At 39.7% G+C, this 23,721-nt stretch overlaps 1 protein-coding gene across 10 annotated transcripts in view; it reads right to left on the bottom strand.

Moving 5' to 3' along the window:
• Positions 1–23,721, bottom strand: part of LOC310900662 (uncharacterized protein) — a 111,104-nt gene that overhangs the window by 61,222 nt on the left and 26,161 nt on the right. For 7 of the 10 annotated variants that reach the window (XR_014585318.1, XR_014585321.1, XM_083838954.1 and 4 more), the window contains exons 3-4: positions 21,637–21,775; positions 5,741–5,833 (exon numbers count right to left, since the gene is read on the bottom strand). Coding sequence is in view for 6 of the 10 variants with exons in the window: in XM_083838954.1 (XP_083695080.1) it covers positions 5,741–5,833; positions 21,637–21,775 (232 nt within the window). In the remaining 4 variants the exon portion in view is untranslated. Of the gene's footprint in view, positions 1–2,783; positions 5,262–5,740; positions 5,834–21,636; positions 21,776–23,721 lie in introns of those variants that run through there. The other 3 variants (XR_014585319.1, XR_014585320.1, XM_083838951.1) reach the window with 2 other exon arrangements.

The raw sequence follows: 23,721 nt of genomic DNA, 5'->3' as shown, positions 1-23,721 counted from the left end.
ACCCATGAAAGAATAAGCACTGGCACAACATTGCCTTAATCATAGTTGTCCTGAATTGTGATTTAGGAACATGATTGGAGCAGGGATCGGCTTCTCCACTACTGTCTTGCAGAGTACAGGTAAACATTCAGCTGTTCCTTTACTCTTATATTTTATTTTTTATACAAAAACGTCATCTATCATGGATATTTTATGCATTGCAATTAAGACTCATCTAGGAAACTATCAGAAGGAATAGGCTCTCCAACCTACTCTATTTCATTCAAGACAATTTTAACTAACCAATTTTTAACAAATTTAAAACATTGCCCATATCTACTCTGGCTATAAGGCACTGGTAATCAAGTCAAGCACCATTGACTATGAGAATAGTGAACTGTAGAAAATGACTTCTCAGCATTATGTACTGTCACAGCACAATTTAAATAACACGTTCATTATTCAAGGTCTCATAATTTGTACATATAGAAATAGATACAGAGAGCTAAAAGAGGCATTTGAAGCTTTCAACAGTTAAATAAATAAGCGACCTATATCATTACAAGTGTATTGTACATTCTTTAAATATCTGATAGCTTGTTGGAAAGCCCTTCCAAAAGTAAATTCAATAATAAAAAGTGTTAATATAGGATGAGAGATGCATATATAGTAGTGACATCTATTACATATTGACACCACTTTTAAATGAATGAACAGAAGGTTTGAGAGAAACTGTGCTTTCTGGGTAGGAATCTCAGACATTATTATTATGTTGATGTACAATAGGGCTCTGACAATTGTGATTACAGAAATCTAATATTAAAGTCATGCTCTTTCTGTAATTTTAGTGGATGTCAGGGTTGTATTTTTTTTTTGTGCAAGGTGAAATTTATTGCAGAGGTTGTTGTCTTGATTTTTATATGCATTTAGATGATTTCAAAGTGAAATTGTTGCAATCACATTCTATCTGACATTTCTGGTACGAGCATATCTGAAGAAGAACATTATATAGTTTTTTCATAGTACTCAAAACCAGTTTCATATAATTTCCTGTAACTCAGCAATTTCAGACTATACTTAAATGCGAGATATGAAATATAAATATGACATGACTTTATATAGAGATAAAATGTATAGAGAGATGATAACCTGAGCTGTTGAAAAGTCATTTCTAAGGAAATTTACCAATTTGATATATACCTTTATGTATTTTTAAAAGGCCAATAGATTTAGCAAAAACTAGTTCACGAAGATGAACCAAATGACAAAATGACAAACACAAAGGAAAAGACGAACCAAATGTTACCCATCAATTGTTGCCAAAGCAAAAGAATTTCAGAACTTTCCCGCACCTGATACTTGCTTGTTTGGGACCTGTTAGCTGTGTCTGTTGACTTTAAATTGTGAGCAAGAGTTGAGTTTATGCCATGCTGTTAAGTAACCCCGCAGAAAACATTTTCTGCTGAGAAAGTCTGTGTCTGTAGATGGAGCCACTGCAGACAGCTGTATTCCCTTCCATAGTGAGGAACGGATGAGAAACACGGTCTTCTTCTGCCTAACACAGAAGTCAGTCCTTCAGAGGCCTGGTGTTTCTGCAGTATTTCTGAGCTTATTGTTCATTCCGTGTCACCTCACACCCTGTTTCCTCTGGGAGAAAAACTGGCTGTATATGTAGGGAGGATGTTACAATGGTCCCCCAAAGTACCACAGTTTGGATGGTCAGGAGATCAGGATTACGAGCATGTTGTGTAAAACACTTCCCCTACAATGCACCACAATCTCTATACCTTAAGGCTGGTGTAAACTGGCTTTACTGAGGTCAGCTGAACTGCACAAAGTTGCAGTGGATTTAGCTTCATGTTAACTGTCTGTTAAAATAGATCATTAGGCCATGTCTCTCATTTAGTGAGCACACACTATGTTCCTATGCCTCCTCCACTGTGTTGCTCTTTTGGAGAGCTAGCTATGTACATGAACATGTCCCCGTAAGTCAGGCCAAAATCCATCTTTGCCCAGTATCCTGTCTTTGGACTAACAGCAGGAGATTCTTAGAGGATGAGAATAAGAAACAGTTCAAATCTGAAATCCCTTAGTACACCCCCTCAGCTTCCAGCATTCAGCTGCTCACAGGACTTTCTGAACTAGAGCTTGCCAGAGTACCATGATGCTAATAGTCCTCCATGGACCTCTCGGCAGTGACATATCTTATTTTTTTGAACTTGTACCATCCTGAGGAATGAGTTCCACAAAATAATTATGCCCTGCATGACAAAACTTTGCTTTAAATTCCCTGTGTGGCTATGCCATTGGAAGGCATATGACCCTTAGGTCTCGTATCATCAGAAACAATGCATTAGTCACTCCTTAATTACTTTCTCCATGACGCTATTGTGCACATCTCTGTCTTTTCCCCCTTAGTGAATCCTCTGAAGGATCTAGATTATTCACTCTCTCCCTTTTATTTTTCCCTGTACTTTTCTAATTCTATCCCTTTAAAACAAAACAATCATCAAATACAAGACTCAAGATGAGGGCACACAAGAAATGTGCGCAGCATAGATTCCAGCAGTCTGATTTGACTGGTCTTTCTTGTGACTAAACTGTACATTAGCAAGTGTGCCAGCCCTAGAATAAAAATCAAAATAACAAAATAGCACTGGCTAACAAATAGTAGTAATAATAAACAGATTAGTTTCTTAAGGAACAATGTGAAACAATAACAAAAATGTGCAATTAAAAAAAAAAAGTATTTCTCAAATAGTCAGTTCTTTTCCCCAACTTCTAGTGAAAGCTTGTTTGTTCTGGGAGGAATTTCTCAAAGAAGTTTACCACTTCAGGGGAATAAGAAATAAAGGGAAATGGAGAGATGACTCTCCAGGTCTCTGTGATACAGCAGACTATTTCATCTGCTCTGCTATTGACCCCTTGAACAGGGTTTCAGAAAATCCACTCATTTAAGAAACACTACATGACAGCTTATTACTTGCTAGAACTGTCACTTATCTCTGGCTACAAGTGACTCAGCTGAATAAATATCCTTTCATACATTATCATGTATCTGTTAGCAACAAGATTGGTTTTCTTATGCATGGTCAGCACTTTTTCTCTTCTGAAGGCAAAAATAAGGTACGTTTACACTGAAGAGCTCAGTATTTGAATAACACACTTTTAGAGGCAGCTGCACCTCTGGACTCTATCCGAGCACCTTTGTCAGGAGTTGGGCTTCTCCGTGTTGCCTACTTATTGCTGGCAAACTCTTGCTATTCCTCTACTTCACAGGAGAATCATGGCACTTCTTTGCTAGGAGAAAGCATGTTTGCAGTCACAGTTAGCTAATGGGAGGCAAAATCCTAGCAAGACTGTGACAGTCTGCAGCTGGTTCAGCCCCAGCACAGGTTTCGGCCTCATGCAGCCTACATGACCATTACAAAGTGCCTTGTCTTCATTACAGTTTTCTCTAACTATTTTTTCCTAGAGAAACAAAACTTCCTAATTTAAAAAATGGCTTTTGTACAGCAGTCGGTAACTGATTTAACAGACAGCAATTGAGGCTACTTCACTGGGATCTAGAGTTGCCTTCTTCCAAGTACCCTTAAGAACTTTTAGCCTTAACGACCTCCAGAGTCAAGCAACCAGTCTCTTGTCTGGTGCACAAACCCCATGCAGCGACAGAAATCCAGGCAAGCTGTCAATAGTTATACAAGAATGTACACCCAGGTATCATGCCCAGTGTAACTGAAAGCATTGCTGTTTTCTTTGATCTTTTAAATCAGTGGATATTTGGATAGTCTTCGAGGAAACACTAATATGCCAAATCTCCTCTGTTATCATTAAGAAAACATCAAACAGGTTGAGCAGGCATCTCTTGTTCTGCTGGTTTAACTCATCTAAAAGCTCTTATGTCAACTGACAGGTAGCTGTCGCAAATTCCATGAAATATGTATGTGAAAATAACTTCTTTCCCTAGGCTTTTGAACGGAGATGGAAAAATGGAGTCTACTGTCACTTATTTGTTACTGCAGAAACGTTTCAAACTTCTTCTCAAGCAGTAAGGAACTCACATCCAGCCCCAGTGAATGTCCACCCTGGTGCAGATGCAAATGCCAAGCGTTGCCATTTCCTAAGGGCAATCCTTCCTCTGTCACAGCTGCAAACCTCTGGTTGGACTGCAGGGCCCTCATGCTGTCAGGGCTACCTCAAATTCATGTTACAGGGCCACGCTGAGAACTAAGTCTCTTTATCTATAGAAAGTATCCAGCCAGAGCCTTTTTACCACCCCCACTGTTTCCTTCTTTCTTGCTCTCACCTTTAAAAGTGAGCGCGGCTGTTTTTGTAACAGAAGTGATGCAAATTTCAAGGATGAGTCCTCAGACCAGTGGGAAGACACTAATGTATATATCACTAGTGCAAGCCTAGAAAATCAGATTAGCAAGCAACACTGGCAAGCTAGTTTCTTGCTGGGACTAAGACTAGCTCATACTGCCTGTTCTGCAGCCCAGAATACTGAGTACAAATGGTCACATTTACACTTACATGGCCAGATACAACCAGCCATGGTGTGAGGTGGCGGAAGATGAAGTCTCTTCTCTGGTGGGAATTTTTAAGAGCCTTACAGGACCTGATCACAGGGTGTTCATTGGTGTAAGTAAAGACAGACTGTAAACAGACAGTGTTGATGCTAGCTTGTGGATTGGCATATACAGTGATGCAGTGAACAAGGAAAAAAAAGATTATGTTAATTATATAAATTTAGATGATCTGTGAGAGGGTTTAAATACAGTCTCTAGAGTTGGTGCTGTGAAAAAGTGGGGAAAGCAGTTTTTGACCTAGGCAAAATGAAGGAGCTACAGACACAGAGAAATTAACAGCACGTCAAAGAACTATTTGGATTAGGAACTGGGGCTAAGATGACCCTTTGGAGAATCTGTCACTTGTTGTGATCAAAAGAATGTTGAGAAACAATAGCATAATATCTAGTCAGTATATGGGAAACATTTTTTATTTTTATTTTTTAAACAAGCCTAACAATTTTTTGTTGTGAAAACATTTAATTGTTGAAAATAGTTGCACTTTCTTTTAAAATTAATTTAAAAAAAATGTTTGTATTATATTCTGTTAAAAAGGAACACTACACAAAATGTGTAACATTGTAAAACACATTAAAAGCTGACCAAAGCATTATTATTGGTGATTTATCTGAGTATGGATGCATCCGATTATGATTTTTTTAAAATCCCTCTTCACTAATCAGATCGGGTATTGATAGATGTATATTTATCTGTCTAGGAGAGAAAATACTTCAAATATTTTAAATGTATTACTTTAAAGGTATGCAAAGAAAAAAATGGCCAAATAACCATTTGAGAAATAAGGTTTGGTCAGTTATAATGTACTATTTGAATCAGCTTGTAAAATGAAGTAAGAATTTTGAAAAGGTTTTAATACAGGCAGACACAGTCAGATATGTCAAAAGAGAGAATGTAGGTCACACTAACAACACCATATCCTGAAATGCAGTGACACTGAAAAGGACTTCAGAAAATCAATTTACCATAAATCCTCTATGCAATCCATGGGCTAAGGTTAATGCAATACTTGCATGATTATGCAGGAGACAACGATGTTACAGGTATGTATCACTGATGGGACCAACATTGTTCTGTCCAGTTCTGGTATCCAGTTTTCAAATTATAATGATACTGGAATATTGCAAGAGAATCAAAAATGCTTTGCTATATTATTCGAAATTGTGGGAGCCTACCTGTGCATGACAAACTGCAGACAGCCACCCTAGAAAAAGGTAGACAGAACTCATCCCAGTACCAGTGACAGTCCTGACACCAGTAGACTTTATCTAGGAAGCAAAGCCATAAAAGTAATCAGTGATTAGAAATAGAAATTGGACAAATGCATATTAAAAAAAATATTTTTTAATGAGTAAAATAAATAATAGGTTAAAATTAACTACCTGAGAGCAGTGCACATGATAAGCGGATATCTTTTTAGTAAGAATGAATGCCTTTACAAAAGATATTCTGCAGCTCACCTGGCACTTCAGGGCTGAAATCACATGGCTGGCATGATGCTAGCTGATAACTAGCTGTTCTTAATATCCGTAGAGCCACAAAATCATAATACAGTGTGGATATTTTGACACAAAGAGGAAGCAGAAGGCAAGAAAAAATAAATGTTTATATTTACATGGTAAGTTGTTTAGCAGTTAGCTTTCAAAACAGTCACCTACATCAACTGAAACCAACATAAAAATACACATGCAACTGCCTTAAAGATGCAAGAAAGAAATTAGGTTTGTGAAAAAGCTTCACAAGCAAGTAGTCAGAAGAAAAAAAGAAGTAATTCTTTCACACGTGCACACAGATATAGGCAAGAAGCAGGAGGACTGAAGAAGGAGTAAATGAGCATTTAAGGGTTATGTCGTCAAAAAGACCCTAAATATTTTATTTACACCTGTATTCAAAATAGTATTTTAAAGTAATGGTTCAGCACATCTATTCCCCTGTGTAAGAAAAATAAATCAATAGTAAAGACTGTTTTCAAGGCAGAAAGTTCTGCAACATTTGTGTTTGGGAGCAACAGACCTACAGAACTGGCTTGTGTCCTTGCAAATACTTTCTCATGAAGTCTCAGAGTAACTCATTAAAAAACAAACAAACAACTATATTCTTGCTCATTTACCATCAGCTACCAGAGAGCTGGATGCTGCTACATGAATATTATCTTTGAAAAACATGTTGAGCTAGCCTTGAAAATTGCAACCTACTAAACCTTAATTTAACACCAGGAAAACAAAACTCTTAAAACAAAAAGGACATACAACCCCAGCCAAATTATCACTATATAAAAGGAGGAAAATAGTGCAGAATTTTTTAAAAGAAAATAAGGCTAGGAGTCTAACAAAGTGCCTCAAGTACAAGCATATCTGATTAATCTAATGCTCCTTCTAAAACAGCTGATAGCCTTCATCACAAAAAGTGACAAAGGGAACAAAATCAACTGGGGAAGTAAAAATCACCAAAAGAGAAGAAGAAGAAAAGGCTTTCAATCGCTTTGACAATGAGGTGAATCAAAGAACTGTGTTAGGTACAGCGTTGCTTCATATGTTAGCAAACAGGAGACAGGGCTTCAAAATCCAGCTGATAACATTGGAATTTGATATAATTATTGTGACTTGTCCAATATTATGAGAATATTATGAACCACTTCAGAAGGACCTAATAAACTAACTAAATAGGCAGAGAGATGGCAAATGAAGGTCACTGGAGAGAGACGCATGTGAATGCTTATTAGAAAGAATTACTCCCATGCATCTGCGCTAAAAGGCCTGCACTGACACCGCCTTCAGCCCATACAAAACCGCATTTGTGGGTACTGCTATTGACATTGCTGAAGAGCTCTGGTACGGAAATGAAATGCTTGTCTGGATCAGGACCTACACTGCATTTGTGACTGTTGTGGGGGGAGGTGGAACGGAGTAAAACTGTGGGCAGCTGGCTGAAAATCTGTTCCCGTGCAAGAACAGGCAAAGAAATAAAGCAAAACAAAACATGTTCCTTCTGCTCCACCATAAACAACTCGACCACGAAAAGAAAGACTAGGCACAGACTAAACTAGGAAATAGCAAGGCCATTACAATTTCATTTTGTAAAGGAGTGATTTGGCCTTTCTGCTCAGCATAGCCCAAGGAATTGCAGAAATGAAATGGGTCCCAGAAGAGGCCACAGAAATGATAAGCTCGCTGAGGAGAGAGCAGAGGGAGGCTCACCCCCGGTGACGCATCCATCCACTCCCTGCAAGAGCCGAGGCTGGCATCGGGAGACTCTGGTAAGAAGCTGTAGCGAATTACCCCAGGGAATCACCCTGGCGAATTACCCTGGGGATGGGTGGAAGGGAGCCGTGCTGGAGTCACGCTTCCCTGCAGCATGCCCCGAGCCCCTGCGGAGCGGGCTAACCCCAGGGATGCTGCATGCTCTCCCCGGCCCTGGGGCTGGCGTCAGGGCCCCACTGCGGGGACCACGGCTCCAGAGGCCTGGTTGGTGCCGGTGCCTCCATCCCCTTTCACGAGGAACACCTGCAGGCATAGGAGCTTTCGAAGCCCGCTTCAGGATAAGGGCCAAGTGCCTTAAGTAAATGTAGCCGAGCTCCAGAGATGCTGGAATAATTTCAGCTTCATTTACGAGAAAATGAGGGCTTCGTGTGTGCTTGGATGCCTGACTGCATAGCAAGTTTTAACAAAAATGTCCACTTTAATAATGGAAAAAAAAAAACAACCAAAAAACAAAAAAAAAAAACATTTTGTTATAACTAAGTTTCTGAGGATATTTGGTGACAAAACAGCAACTGTGCAGTATTTGCTGTATAACAAGCAAACGGAACAGGATAAGGAATATCTGGGTGCTTTACTTTATGCTTTTATGTATCAAGCATCGAGCTTGCCTAAGAGCAAAACAGCATTTGATTTGTGCCTAGCAATAAATAGAAAAAGGATTGCCAATTAAGAATGTGGGGCAGCTATTTTTAACGAAATGTTTTTAAACTTTTGGCTAACTACGAGAGAAAGGCACTGCCATCTGTTGGGGAAAAGCAGCCAGTTCAGGAAACGGCGCCGGGCGCGTCGCTGCTTCGCCTCTGCTGGAACAAAAGCCCGTTTAAACTCAGTACGCGGTTTGGTGCAGGAGAAACTTTTGCTGATGAATAGGAAGGAGAGGGCAAACAATCCCGAAGCATTGAAAGCCGAGCCGTGGTACCGAGCAGCGCTGCCTCGGCCCCAGCTCCCCGCAGCAGCCCCACGGCGGGGCTGGGCCAGGGGGCAGGAGGAGGCACGGTGCTGGGCGGCCTCAGCCCCCGCAGCAGAAAGGCAAATTCTCCTTCCTCTCCCTCTCGTGAGTCAGCACTTCCGATGTCAAGGCTTTACACAGGCCGAAACAAGCAGCAGTCTTGTGTGGGAGGAAGATAAATCTGAGCTCCACGAAGGGATAAGCTGGCGGGCTTAGGTGGTCTGTCAATAATTGGGGCTTGCGTAGTTTTTACTCAGCATTTACTGACTGTTGGTGATTTTGCTTAAAACAGACAGCAGTTGGATGGCTGTGGCCAAATGCAGGTTTTGATACTTGCACTGCATTCAAAAGCCAATTTAACATTTAAATAAACAGCACGCGTCTTATGAATTATTTACTTCCACCAACCTTTTTGGAGACGTACATACATCCTCACACCCACACATGCACGGCAGCACAAACATACCTGTGTGTATCAGCTGAGTGTTTTAGCTAATCATGCTTTTCTGTATCTATTTAGCGTGTTACTATTTTCATTTACAGGTCAGGGTAGGGCAGTAGATATCAAATATGGACATTTTTTTTGCCCAGTGAGGGACTGACACATCGCCTAGAATCACATTGATGGTTATTCAACAGAACTGCAGTAGCCGCTATTTTTGCTCCATTCCCACAGCAGCAATAAAGCAGTAGCACAAAACAGAAAGTGACACACCAGATACATTGAACAGCAGCTGCCCTTAAAATCCAAGCAGCCCCCATGGACTGATTTGCCATTTGCAAATAGCTCTTTTTTTTTTTTTAATTTTGTATCAAGGGGCAGTAATTAAAGAAGAGAGGAAAAAAAGGCATCATACTAGCACAAAGAGCAAAGATGAAACAGCAAGACCAGAAATACATTTCCTCAGTTGAACAAAAGTGCTTTGAGAGATGGTGTGGAGAGGAACACATCACTGAGGTGTTTTCTTTAAGAAAAGATTACCAGAAATAGCATGTGGATGGGCTCATGCTTCACTATCCAGTTCTTTCCTGATTGGTACAAAATTCAATTTTTCTTCAATGTCAAGGCAAGCAGTTGTATATAAAAGCTACATAAATGGCTAAAGCATACATCAAATGTGCCCTTGGGCAGGCTTAACATGTAGACAAGCTTTTGGAAAAAGAATTTTTAAAATGGATAAATATATTTTGAACTAAGCCAGAAAGACTTATTTTCATGGTGTTCCATGCTGCCCTGTCTTAAGTATTGCACATTGTTAGATACGAAATGAAAAAAGCACTTCTCTGGTACAAAAAGGGAGAGAGACTTAAAAGAACCACTTGCCCAAGTACTCTTCTACTTGTAAGAAGTGTACTCTGATTTTTTTTTCCAGCTGAACTCTGTAAGTGTGTAAGTCCAACCAAATGGAATATTCACTTTGATGAAGTGAACCTAAAATTATATAGGCTTGGATAGCGATCATCATATTGTATGCAAATGCCAGGGCTCCTTCCTGAATAAATGCACTTAAAAGTATTCAGTGGAACAATTGTCCATGGGGAGACAACTAAACAACACTTTCAGACTCAAGATGATATACAGGCCAACCAGAACCAGAATTGGAGCTAAAAATATTCAGTGACCCTATCAATGCATAGCTTGTGATACCAGCCTTTTTTCATAACATATGTTCACGGATATGTCATCATCATCTGTTGTCAGACTACTGGCAAATGAAGTCTTGCAAATTTTCCTAGATATTTCACATGTCTACTTGTGCCAGCAGTAACATTAACTGCTTGCCTTTTATTCAGCATGTCTGGCAAGTAATTCTCAGTCATGATAAGGTCTTGTGCTTTCAGTGTTCATTTGCTTTTTTAAAATTATTTTTATTTTTATTTAAAGTTGTTTTATCATATTTATTTCTTCTGACCTTGGAAAGACATGATTCCCTTTATATATTACTGCACACACCCTCAATGGTTTAAGAATCAATTCTTCCCTTTATTTAATTTCAACACACAAAACAGGCTTATCTGACACTGGATAAATTTATAACTATCAGCAGAGCAAAGCTCAGCTAAAAGGCCTGTCCCCAGTACTTCAGGCCAGGTGATCTGGAAATACTTCTCAACTCCTGTGACTGTTCTGTCTGCCTGTCAGGATGAGTCCCAAGACTTTTTTTCCCCCAATCTCAGGAATTCTGAGTACAGAAAATTCAGTTTCAAAGTGCCAGAGCAAGTGAGTATGAACTAGCATTAGTGGCTGGCACCCACTTCTAAAATTCTTTCATCATATCCAATATACCACTGTATTGTTCAAAATTTATTATTCTACCTAGTCAGGCCCTGATCAGTAAGAGAGGTAAACATGTGCAGAACTTGACACCTCAGTGGGATGATCCAAGTGAATAAAGATAGAATTGTATTAAGAAAGTGTACTGTCAATGCTCACAATAGGTCAAACTCATCCACTAGGTAAATTGCATTTACCTTAGGGATGCTATACTAAACCTGCAGATTTTAAGGCTATGAGTTAGTTTCCCTGATGCTGATGGGAATTTTAACCTCAGTCAAGGAAGTGTCTGGGCCTGAAGGAGCCTGAAGCCCATAATCACTAGCAGGTGATGAGTGTCTGTGCTGAATGATCCCATTTAAAATCCTGCCAGGCATCTATTTGCCTCTTCAGCCCCTTAGTTACTTTTGTGTATCTGGCCTTTGTTATTTGGAGAGTCTTTGGTTTACTCCTCTTTCTATAGTCTTTTGTCATTGAAGGGTTGATTTATTACTATCTGATATGAGCTACATAATCCAGCAAAATTGTCTTGCCTGAACAGTTTATAGTTCTACTCAAGATTTATGTTTTGCCCATCCTTCTAAGGAAAGCGCTTGCTTTTTCTTCTTTATGATTTTAAACGTTTGCCTATTCAGAAACAAAACCCTGTTTTAGGAAAGGAAATTAACCTAAAATCTGAATCGCTTAAAACTCGGAGATGCCTCATTTTAGGAGGTGCGTTTTGTAACATAAAACCACACACATGCTCCCTGCCATCCACGTTCCCTTGTGTGTTCTTCCTAATGCACTCTGATTGTTCCTACTCCTTACCCCAGCTCCTCCTCAGAACTTCTTCACCTTCTGCATAGACTTCTCTTTCCTTTTTGTTGCCTCACCTTGTTTAAAACACTGAGGCTACCACTATTTTCATTGGTCTAATCCTGTCACTCCCTCCCTCTTGAATCTCCGTGATCCTTTATCTTCCACTGCCTGGGATAAGGGTTTTACATTCAGCCCAGGCATAACTGTCCCCTCAACTGCTTAATCTCTCACCCATCATCTTCCACTCATCCCTGGTGACAGACAGACATCTCATCCCCAGTTGATCTACCTCATCTGTGGTGATGGATCTCAATGTCTCACTTTTCCTCACTTTCCTCCCAAACGTGGATGCTACATTAAAGTCCACATGAAGGCAAATGTTGTGAAAACTCCTGTAAAAACAGATTGTTTCTGATGAAATGATGAATGCTCCAGTTTAAGCTAAATAGCTATTTTGCTTATCAGTAAATGTTTCTATTAAAACATCACAAACAGAATCCTGTACTGCACCTTGCTGGCACTTTGTAGGTGCACATGCAACATATAAACATATTTTCCTGAGAAACAGTAGCTTTAGGCCTACCTGTGCATCCCCCGCTTCTGGAATTACATGGGGAAAACCGTGAGCAATCCTGTAGCTCTGAGAGCTGTAAGGCAGGGAAATCCAGCATATCACCTCCTTCCAAAATTGCACAGCACCTAAACTGACCCTATATTACCCCTGTTAGGAGCCATCAGTCTGCTGGAAAGTTGTAACCCCTTCACAGCACCACTGCACCACGGAATGGCAGCAAGAACAGAGTATGGTCCTCTAGATCTGAACGCTCAGTGAGTCAATGGATATGTGAAGAGAGGAAAGGGAACATGGCCTGTTTTTCACTTCTGCAGAAGTTCTGGTCCCAGCTGTTGGATCCAAAATAATTTTGCTTTGGAAGACAGTCAAATTGGTGCTTTAAGAATCCCAAATAATCTTCAACATTCTCCACTGTGTGGATACACTCATAAGCAAATACAGAAAGAAGGCTAAATGTGAAGTTTTCACACCAATAAAACCCACACTCAGTGAGAATGGTGTGGAAATTAAAAGGCTCTGGAAACTCAGGTGACCTTTATTATGGACCCTGTGAATCACCTATATAGCTACTTCTCTTGCCTCAGTAACTTTTCTTCAAAGGTGTCAGAAGTTCTGCAGCCTCTAAATGCTTCAACACCAGACACAGATTCTTGATGTCTTTTAACGATCAACACATTAAGTTCAATGCCATTGACCTCTTCAACAGTGCTTACTATGCACAAAATATGATAACAATAAACATTTTTAAGAGGTTTTTTTTTTTAATGTTTCATTTCAAACCAAATATTTCTGGTTAAGACAGACAGTTCAATTCCTAACTTAGTTGCATCAAAACCTTTTTAAGGTTCATAATAATCTATTTTTATACTTAAAAAAAAAGTGATGAATAACATTACGTATGTAAATAAATATTTTTAAACCCAGAACACAATCAAAGGTGGCTAGGTAAGCTTTACTGCCCTCAACTAAGCTATACATGAGATTTCTGGTGTGATCATTCACATTTATGATGACTGTCAATCCAACATCTGCTTTTACTGTATTGGACTGTGAATATTTCAGATCAACAACAGAAATCCAGTTGTGTTTATGTCATGAAGTCTATGCACTGTTCTTGAAATAACTGGTCTTTAAAAACATAATGAAAAACATACTCATTCTTGCAACGGTGTCCTGAAATGTTCCCAGTGCACAACAGAGCTTTTGTGGGAGAATCCAGGCACCTGGACCCAAATTCCCTAACAGTCTGGGCAAGAGGCATGTGCAGATGGGACTCTCTCCCATCTCAGTACAACAGCTGGAAGTACAAGACAAACCATCATCACATTCAACACCATTATTACCCCCACTTCCAATTTAATTCTCCTGTACTAAAAAACAAAAACAAAACAGACATAAAAAACACACCCAAACTCTTATTGTACAGTCTTCCCTCTAAAAATAATGTAACACTTTATAAATGGTTAAAAATTCAACAAAAGCCATACAGACTTTTTTCCATCTTTCTCTACACAGCTGGATAATTTGAAAAAGAACACCGTTTGTACAAGCAGTACATGTATGACCAACCATACTTTATCAATTACCTTGTTGTTGTACATATGTCCCCTTTTTACTGTTGGGGATTCCTGCCCTGGTCACTGCCTTCCCTTTCCTCCCTTGTAGAGGAAGTAAACAGATGAGAAAGAATCTGTGGGGAGCAGAAGGGGCAGGATGGACTATGGAGCACAACACATAACCTGAGGGTACTGGGGGACAGCTATGAGAATTTTTCAGACTGACTTTATGAGGACCAGGGGGTTGGCCTAAATACTTAACATGGGGAAATTCACATATATCTAAGACTTTAACAGCTCCCACAAAATAGTAACATGTTTCTAGTTATGTATAGTATGTGTATACTAAGTTAGTATATTTCTAAGTTTCTGGTAAAGCTGAACTCATATCAGAGCTTCTAAAGACCAATTCTTATCTTTTCTTCTTTGTTTCATCCTTCCACTGAGCATGGATACTACCTGGTGCTATGGATGGAGTTCATGTGCATACATATCAAAGCCAGAAATCCAGCTGCTCGCTTGCACATGGAATCAAACACAGATGCCCAGACACTGACAACCCAGCTCATACCAAAGTCCTCAACTTCCATGAGAAAATACATGTCCATGGATTTCAGCAGCTCCACCCGGAGTTTAAAGTATTGCTACTTTCCAAAGAGTACGAAGGAGTGCTCATTACTGTGTGTATCGTAGAGCACACAGAATTGCTCTCTGTCTACCATTAGTGCAGCCCAATGTGGCTTTCAAACTCCCCATGACGTGATGGGGAGGCACAGGAGTGTGTACAGCTACACGGCTTCTCTCCCCCAGTCACCAGGGCAGCTGCACACAGCCCTGCTCAAGTCTGTAGATAAAGGTGTACCCAGAGGACAGAGAATGGACTCATTCTTACTATACCTGCACTTCAAAACTATACCACAGAGCTTAAAAACACAGCACTGAGCAGAGTGAAAAGATAGAAAAGAGATACAGGGAAGCTCACCTTAGCCAGGGGGCCTTACATGTACCAGTCTGGGTCACAAATGCAGTTTTTTTTCCTAATTTCTGCTCATTAACGGATTTATTGGATAAACCAGTTCAGCCATAATTAACTTCAGTAGCATGGTCCTTCTTTTTTAAAGGGTACATGGCACTTCCCATAATCTAAGGAGGATTTATATTTTTAGATAACAGCTTAAGTAAAAGTGCTTTTAAGGAAAGAACAATTAACCAGGAGTATTCTGAAAAAAAAAAAAAATCACTGGGAAATACTGATTCATGGAATCCTGTCCTTTCCTTTCCTTTTTTTTTTTTTTTTTTTTTCTTTTTTAGTAGGGAGAAAGTTGGAGAAATATTCTTAAGAGCTCTAACAGAATTTTCTGAAAAAAAGCTATAGAGAATAAAGACATTTCTGTATTCAGCTGAGACAATGGAGACCCAGATTCAACTTGGAGCTTTACATGATTTGATTTTGGCCTCTGCACATCCCAGGTGAATGCCTTGACCAACTGCATGCATCTCAGCCTCTGGTACTGGCCCAGGGGATTTATGCTAGGACAAAGGCAGGAGTGGCACCCAAATCTGCAGAAAGGAGAAATAGGTGCAAAAAGAAATTTTCCCAAATGAAAAGAAAAAAAATCTCATTCTATAACATGTCAGTCAGAAACTGCTCTAAAACAGTAAGATGCTCAATTCCTCCACTTTAAAACAGGAAAAAGAGAATTTTTTCTCTCCGTCCAGAAACCCCCATTTCCAGTGATAAATATGCTTTAACCAGTCTCTTGAACAAAATGTATGGATCATCAAATCCTAATATCCCTAAGTGTGAGGAAAACTCCCAGTGACTTTATTAAGAGTTTTGTCTTGATGAATAGAGATTTTGGAGTTCAGGAGGTGGCCCTGAAATTTCAGGGTCAGATCTCTTCAGTAGCCCAAGTGAACACAAAACAACCAAGCTCAAAGAAATCACACAGGGCTCTGAAACTCTTCTCCTCCCCCTAAGGCATCATGCAGCAATGTACAAGTTGCAAATGTGATGTGCGATTTGCCTTCTATTCGCCAAGATTTGGATTCCTTTCCTGACCCAAACTATTGTGCTATCACACTGAATGCCACTGTAGTCTAAGTAAATGCCCTAAGATACTACAAGTCTATCGTTTCTCAGGTTCTGCATTTCCCACGCTGCTTAGATTTACTTGTCACTGTTTTCCTGCTCGATAACTGCAGGGATGAGAATATTAGGAGTGGCAGTCTAATCAGTGACCACTCTGGGCATTCAACCTGTCAGAGCTGAAAATTCATGAATGAGCTGCAGTGGGTCAGTGATATGCTAACGCATCAACCAGAGCAGGATGTTCCTCTACACCAGGGCTCTTCTTTACCAAGCACCTGACAAGGAAAGCCATAAAATCCACTCCCCATTGCCCCAAAACAACAACAACAAAACCCACCAACAACAAAGGAAAAACAAAAAACCAAAAACAAACACAACACAAACATAACCCCAAACTAACCAACCAACCAATCAAAAATAAGCAAGGATCAAAAATCACACAGTACAGATCTAAGTCTTTTTTCAGCTTGGTGAAAATATAACAAAAATATACTTCCCTTTAGCTACAGTATCAGGCTGAATTAAAGACAATCTTTTTGGCAAAGTCTTATCAAAGATCCAACTTGACCCTCCCTCACATAGTGTATCCAAATATGAGATGGGCATAAATTCCTAAAAATCTCATCAATAGCTATTTAAAAATATATGTAAAAACAAACAAACAAAAAAACCACACACAAGTACAAGTAAATGAATTCAAATGTTCACATAGCTCAATTAAAGCTCAGCCAGAGACGGGCCTGGGCAGCTATGGCCCCAGTTCAACAAACCACTTAAGCATATGCTTAAAACAAGGTCTGGATCAAATCCCAGTAAGGATTAATGCATATTCGTAAATGCTTTCTTCCTTCAGAGCTCACAGAATTAAATACCTCTGGAAAAGCCTTAAAAAGTAAAAGCACAATTTTGGTTGCTTGTTTTTTAAGTAGTGTAAGCCAAACAGAATAGTCTAGACTCAGCAAACTCTCAACAGACAAATGGTTATTTTCATTCTATAGCACCTTGTGCAATGAAATTAAAATTTAAGAATGCAGTACAGGGTAGCAAGAGGGAAAGATGACAACGGAAGGTGGAGGTTAATGCAGAAGGACTGTCTGAGCTTTCCAAGTACATTATAATAGAAAGCACATGAATAGGACGGCTAAGCCGGTAAATAATGATAAATCAATCTACTGCTATTTCTGTGGCTCTGCAAGATGCACATGTCCTGACACTCCTGTTTATGTATTAAATTGAGAATGTGAATTGATACGAAGTGAAATGTTTTCTTTCCCTCGAGCTGCTTTTGGGCGTAGATGGACTGATGTTCACACTCCTCTTTTTTTTTTCCTTTGGTTAACCAAAGAAATAAATTCTTGATTAGATCCACGTTATTCATGTTTTGCAGAGAATTTTTTGCCTACACATACAAGTCCTGCTGGGGTAAGCCAGCAGAGACCTATTGACTTAGTGTCGTAGCAAATTACATGGCCCTATAGTCAGATGAAATATTAACTCAAGGGACTGATATTTTCACTGGATCAAAGACTGACTAATGAGAAACAGAATACTGGTTTTCAAAGAAGGTTTAAAAAGTTAGAACAAAACACAGATCACTTAATATACTGCAAAAGTTGCTGCAACTTCCTGACAGTTAGCTTGCCTACAAACCTCTTACCCCTGATTTATTAACATTAGATGCTGTGCCAAGTTCATGTCATAAAGGATAGATGCTGTGTGCCCACGCTCTGCTTGGAACTGCATAAACATGATCATCAACTAGATTTGACACGATAATCAAAACAATGAAAATAAGTTAAAGGTGGCAGGCAATATCCAAGAAATTGTATTAAGAAACTCTGCCTACATTAAGAAAAATAACATTTGTCTCAAGTGATGGAAGGAAGGACCTGTTTTTTAAAGGAATTCAGGTGCTTAAAGAAACAGATGGGTGCACAGTGGGATTTTTAGAAGCTCAGAGATGGCAACTCCCACTGAAATCGCTGTGTATTAGGCAGCTAGATACTTTGGAAAATTCACATTACCTGCATCTTTAAGCACCTAAATACCTTTAAATATTTGGCCCAAAGACAGCTTACTGTAACGTCATAGGAAACAGAATAGTCCCTGCTCAAGGGAAAACAGTTTATTCTATGGTCAATTAATTTTCAAGCAAGAGAAATCCATATAAGCAATTTGTAAGAAAAATAAGGCCAGAACTCCCAAGCTATGACTTCTGAACAAAATTTTGTAATTGAAAGAAGAGAGATGGTACACAAAGGGATCTTGGGCATGTTTTGGCAAGATTATAATAGAGATGACACTGGTATGGGCTAGGTGCTCATTTAAAACTGGAGCACATTTGGAAGGCACGGGTATTACTCCCACGGAAAAGGAAAAGATAAATGTGGTACCTCAGAGTTTGTGAAGGGAGGCAGGGGCTGGTAAGTGTGAGGGCTACGGGAGGGACACACACCCTGCAGAGAAGGCAGGCAAATGGACATAGGTGTCATTTGTCTCTCTGGTCCGGAAGAAAGACATCAGCAGTCACAGGTATCATCCTGAGGCTGTTCAGGGATTTCTGAACCTGTAAGACTTTTAGGGACATTGATCTCGATCACTGTGAAGGGAAGGGGACACTCCAGGTGCCACAGAGGTGAGACACTGCCTCCAAACTGTCTCACTGGCATTTAGTTTTCTAATTCCACTGGTCCAAGTGCAAAACGGGGAGGCCTAAGAAAGCAAATCCTGGACAAATATTTTGAGTCCTATTTCAGCATGGGGAGCCACAGGTAAAGAGGGCCATCTATGGCCTTGCTTATATCCAGCCCTTGCCCTCCTAGCCTAAGGTCCAGGAAATCCCACGAGTTTATTGACTTACCTTTTACAGAAGAAGAAATTAACTGTTTTGGTTTTGCACTGTGCCACCTTTCGTTGGCAGAAGAGGATTTCTCCAGCATCACCAATCTGTATATCCCATCCAAGTCACTTCATTTAATATGAAAGAAACGAGCAGTGACAGAACAGGGCCCTGAGTGTAAGGCTCCCAGCATAGTGCAGCCACAAGAATTTAACAAGTGGGATTTACTTAACTGGTCACTAAGTGTTAGCATTGCTTTAAAGACATATGGCTGAAAGTGTTTCTCTGGCCGTAAAGAAACAGAATTGAGAGAGCAGAGAAAATGCCTGGCAAGCAAACTCTCTCTCTTTTGTTTAATAGCGCTCTTCAGACTTGTAAGCCTAGAAAAAGCTTCATTAAAGTTAATGGACAAATCTTTCAGGAAAAAATGAAGTACTTAAATGCTAGTGGTTTTGGTCTGAGCATGCAAAATTTCTCCTTCTTGCTGGGTTTGCCCCAAGATAGCAATCTTCAGGCAGAATTACATAAATATTGACAGCTTTCAGGCTGGCTTTATATCCCAGACCTGATGAGCGACTGGCAGAGCTCATGGGCCAGGTTCACAAGCCCTGTAAGTGGGCACAGCTTCACTCAAGTCAGTGGGAGACCTGCACACATTACAGGAACCTTCCATAAATAGAACAGAGCTGTGTTTGCACCAGAAATGACCACAAATTACTGCCAGCAACATGGCAGAGAACATTTCTCACCCTGTAGATTTCAGGGGAACAGTTCCTGAAGATAACACAAAAAAATACCCCTTCCAAATTACTTTCTTAGCTACTGACATAGCACCCTTTCCCATAACATTTAAATCCTCTCCTCCACATCAATGCTAACTGCTATGCCTCCTGAGTCCTACTATGCATACTTTATACTTTTCAAGAGGTCACTCAGGAACAGACTGTGACCTCCACAAGGTCCCAGGGAGTCAAAGAGGAAACAGCAAGACGCTGGGACAGAGAAAGCTGAAAATTATTCCTTACAGGACAGACTTAACACTCAGCCTTCACCCACAACAGGCATTTCACAGAAGAAATGCTTTATAAAGACTCTTTATAGATTCACAGTACAGCAAGAAGTAAACTTACCTTGACTGTTGTATGCTTTTAAAGCAAAATTTAGAAAGCATGGATAAAAAGCTCAGAAGATATTGCCATTTTAAATTTCAGGTAAGATTTGAAATGGCGGGCCATTTGAAAAAGGCCACATGACTCCCACCGTAAGCTGGAGTAACTGCAGCTGAGGATGGGACTGAGCAAAGGAGACCGTATCCTAGTACCACACAACATGAGGTGAGACATAGCAAACATAATCCACAGTTCCCATCTGGGTGTTGAAAAGTGTAAAAACAATGTTGGAGATGTCCTATTCTTGCCAACATGAATGCTGCAATCAAAGATAGAGTATCCTGCTGTGAGTCTGCAGTTCTTACACAGAGCAGAATGTAACAGGGACCACTTACACAACATGAGACTCCTGCCTGCCCTTGGTACAAGGTTGCAAGAGACCTTTCTGGATAAACAAGGAGGAATCATTTCTCATTAGTGGACTGTAACTAAAATTTTTAGATACTATCTTGTTACAAGACAATATAATATTGCTAACTGCTGTTTGCTCAAACTAATACAGTTAAAATAATAGAAGAGCAAACAGCTTGTGATACATAAGTGACTTGTTCTGGCAATTTACATAGTTCATCAGTAAAGTGCATTGTGTTGTGGCTTTTCCAAGCAGACTCAAGTGTGCTAGCAGAAGAATCATCAAGATGCTCTGAAACAGATTTTGAAAATCTGAGGGGATTTATGGGATCTCTTGGTAGCATTGTCAGGCTACCCAACAAAACCCACAATGTTTCAATCTGACTGTAAACTTTCCATTTTTTTTTTTACCAAAAAATGTGGGTCTGATAACCCACCTTTATGCCAGAAGACTGAATGCAAATGTAGTCACCAGAAGAAACAGTAAGGCTTTCTTAACAGAAAAATAAATAAATAAAATTTTAAACTTTCTGTGGTCAACTTGACAAATCTCATATATTTTCCCCATCTAAAAGAAAGGTAAGAAATACAGTACTTCGTTATGCAAACTTGAAAACCCAGGTTGCTCTTCAAAGCAGAGCTTCGTGTTTTAGGCATAATCTAGCCACAATGTATAACCTAGTTCATGCAGATTTTAGCCTTTTCACTTTTTACTTTCAAATACAAATATTCAGTAGCACTGACTTTTCCTAATCTCTTCTCCCAAAGAGGTCAGTTCCTTGAGAGATTTGTCGCTAGTCAGTAGCTTTCAGTCCTCTTCTCTCCTGACTAGACACCACAAAACTATTTCTCAGGACTTGTTTGTCATCTGTAATTTTGTCACTGAATTGAGACCTTTTTGGGATACAGTGAGGTTTTTGTTATGCCGGTACAGTACCTCCCATAAGGGCTTTCCTGAGATAACTGAAACAGTAAATAAGAAACTTCCACACCATTAAAGAGAGTCATTGGCAAAATGAAGAAACGATGGAGTACTAACACCTGCCACATTAATGTTTGGATTATGCTTTCTCTCTGTAAATACAGTGATCCAATGGAATCATTAAAACTGACCGGTGTAATTGTTTCAACATTAGACGCAGATCTTCAAATCAAAAACCGATCAGCAGCAGGGTGCTTGAAAGCAGGTGTATTACCATACTTGCCTGTAGGTGGAGTAAATGGTGAGACAGAAGGTGATGCTCTTGATTCACAGCATGGAGAAGTACTTCAACATTTTCTAACAGGCTTATCTGCAATGCCACCGTAACTAAAATGAATTTGAAAAGGTGTTCTTCAAAAAGTCTACAATAAAAGAGAAGGGGGAGGAATTTTATCACTTTTTCCAAAGCGTGCTAATATCACTTGACAATTTTTTTCACGTCGATTCAAATATACTTTTTTCCCCTGAGAAGTATAAGATTCGTATAAGATATCAGTTTTCCCTGTCTTATTTCTGCCATCAAACACACCAGAAAGCATGTACCTCTCCATAATTCAAATTCTTTTCTGCCCACCTTAATTGTATGTCTCTTTTCTAGGTGTATGTCTCTTTTCTAGGTGTAGGAATGGGCTGTCTCAAAGGGATATTTCCTCTGGATGTCCTTACATGGCAGGTATACCTGATCACTGAAGGATAAGTCCTATGCAAAATCCTTCTATCATCAATTTATTTTATGTCCCCATGCTTCATGACAGCCATTTTGATGGTCTTATCTACAGGGAATATAGCCAGGAACTTCCTTAGACTCTGGTAGAAATGAAAGGAAATTTGCTCCTCCAACTATAAGTAATTTCAGCTGTTTCAGGAGAAATGAAAATGGTAAATTCAAGCTCCTCGGAGGCAACAAAACAAATCCTGATTTAGCTGATTGTCTTAACATAGGATTTGAAGACAATTTTCCATTTCTGTGGAAGCCAGACAAGATCTCACATAATTCTATTTGCCTTTAACAACTTCCAGTCAGCTGATAAGCAGATCTGTTGATAACAAGAGGTTGGTGTGACAGACAGTAACTGCTGGAAAGAGGAGGTGTTCATCCCCATGCTTCAAGTTTCACAGAACTCTAATAGACTGTAAATCCTGGAATTTGGAGGCATGAGGCTTTTTGATGACTTTGACTGTCCCTGGTGTTATATAGAAGGTATTTGGACCTCCACATTATTTGAGGTACATCTTCAGGGATTAGGGCTCTGCAACTTTGCATCTCCACCCTTTTAACTCCAAATGTCACACATTGCTAGGTAACAGCTTAAAAATACCTAAAATTTGATCAGCAGCACTGGATTCCTTCAACACAGCAGCTTTCTGAAATATCTTCATGACAAGATGCTGTGGTACCCACTGAGGATTGTAAACATCAGTAGGGTTTACAGGAATGTCTTTGCAATACCTAAGTACCATAAAAATACTGGGGGGATGGAGGGGGGAGAGAAGGGGGGGGGGGGGTAGTGAGAGAGAAGAATGAAAAAAGAAGGAAGACAAGCCAACTGTAATAAGGAAAGATGTTCTTACCCTAATACATTGGAGACTTCTGAAAAGAGTTCACAACTCAGTGGTGTGAAAACATGTCAAGGTCATTGAAGCCAAGGCATGTCTCTGCTAACTGTTGGTTACCCTTCTGACCTTTAAAATGCCTGCTTACCCAGCTTCTCTAGGACTTGGAAAAGTGTGCAAAATGTATCCCTTACACTAGATGACCAATCCTTTGGGCTAAAATCCCATTGCTTACAGTGCAGCCACAGAGCTGTCTCCTTGCTGTGCTCCCCCATTTAAACAAAACAGGCATCACATCGCAGCTGCATTGTAGACATCTGGGTACCTCACAATAAAGTTATACCTGTATGCAGGAGGTGTTAAGCTTGTTTATGCCCATACAGAATAAATATTATGGAGGGGGGTGCTTGGATGTGTGTGGTGGTGAGAGGGCTACGTAGCTCTGCCATTAGTTACCTTGAATGTCAATCCTTTCAACAGAAATAACAATAAGAAAAAGAAGCATGTGAAGCCAAAGGTTGTTCCATTCTTTGAATATTTTCTCTCAGCATTCCAGAATATCTATAATGGAGATTTCTCCTATTTTAAAAGAAGAAACTTCCTAAGACTTCTAATCCTACGCGACCTTTCCAGGCTTATCATTATCCATACAATTTTTCATTCCGTTAAACCACTGCATATTTTAGAAACCTGGCATTCATTGTTGTATATTATTCCTTAACAGTCTCAGCAAATCTAAACCTACAGTTCTAGG

Source organism: Anser anser (genome assembly GCF_964211835.1).
Source record: "Anser anser genome assembly, chromosome: 5".
NCBI classification, from domain to species: Eukaryota; Metazoa; Chordata; class Aves; order Anseriformes; family Anatidae; genus Anser; species Anser anser.
The sequence above is the reverse complement of the archived record's forward strand: the minus strand, read 5'-3'. Positions and strand labels throughout refer to the sequence as shown.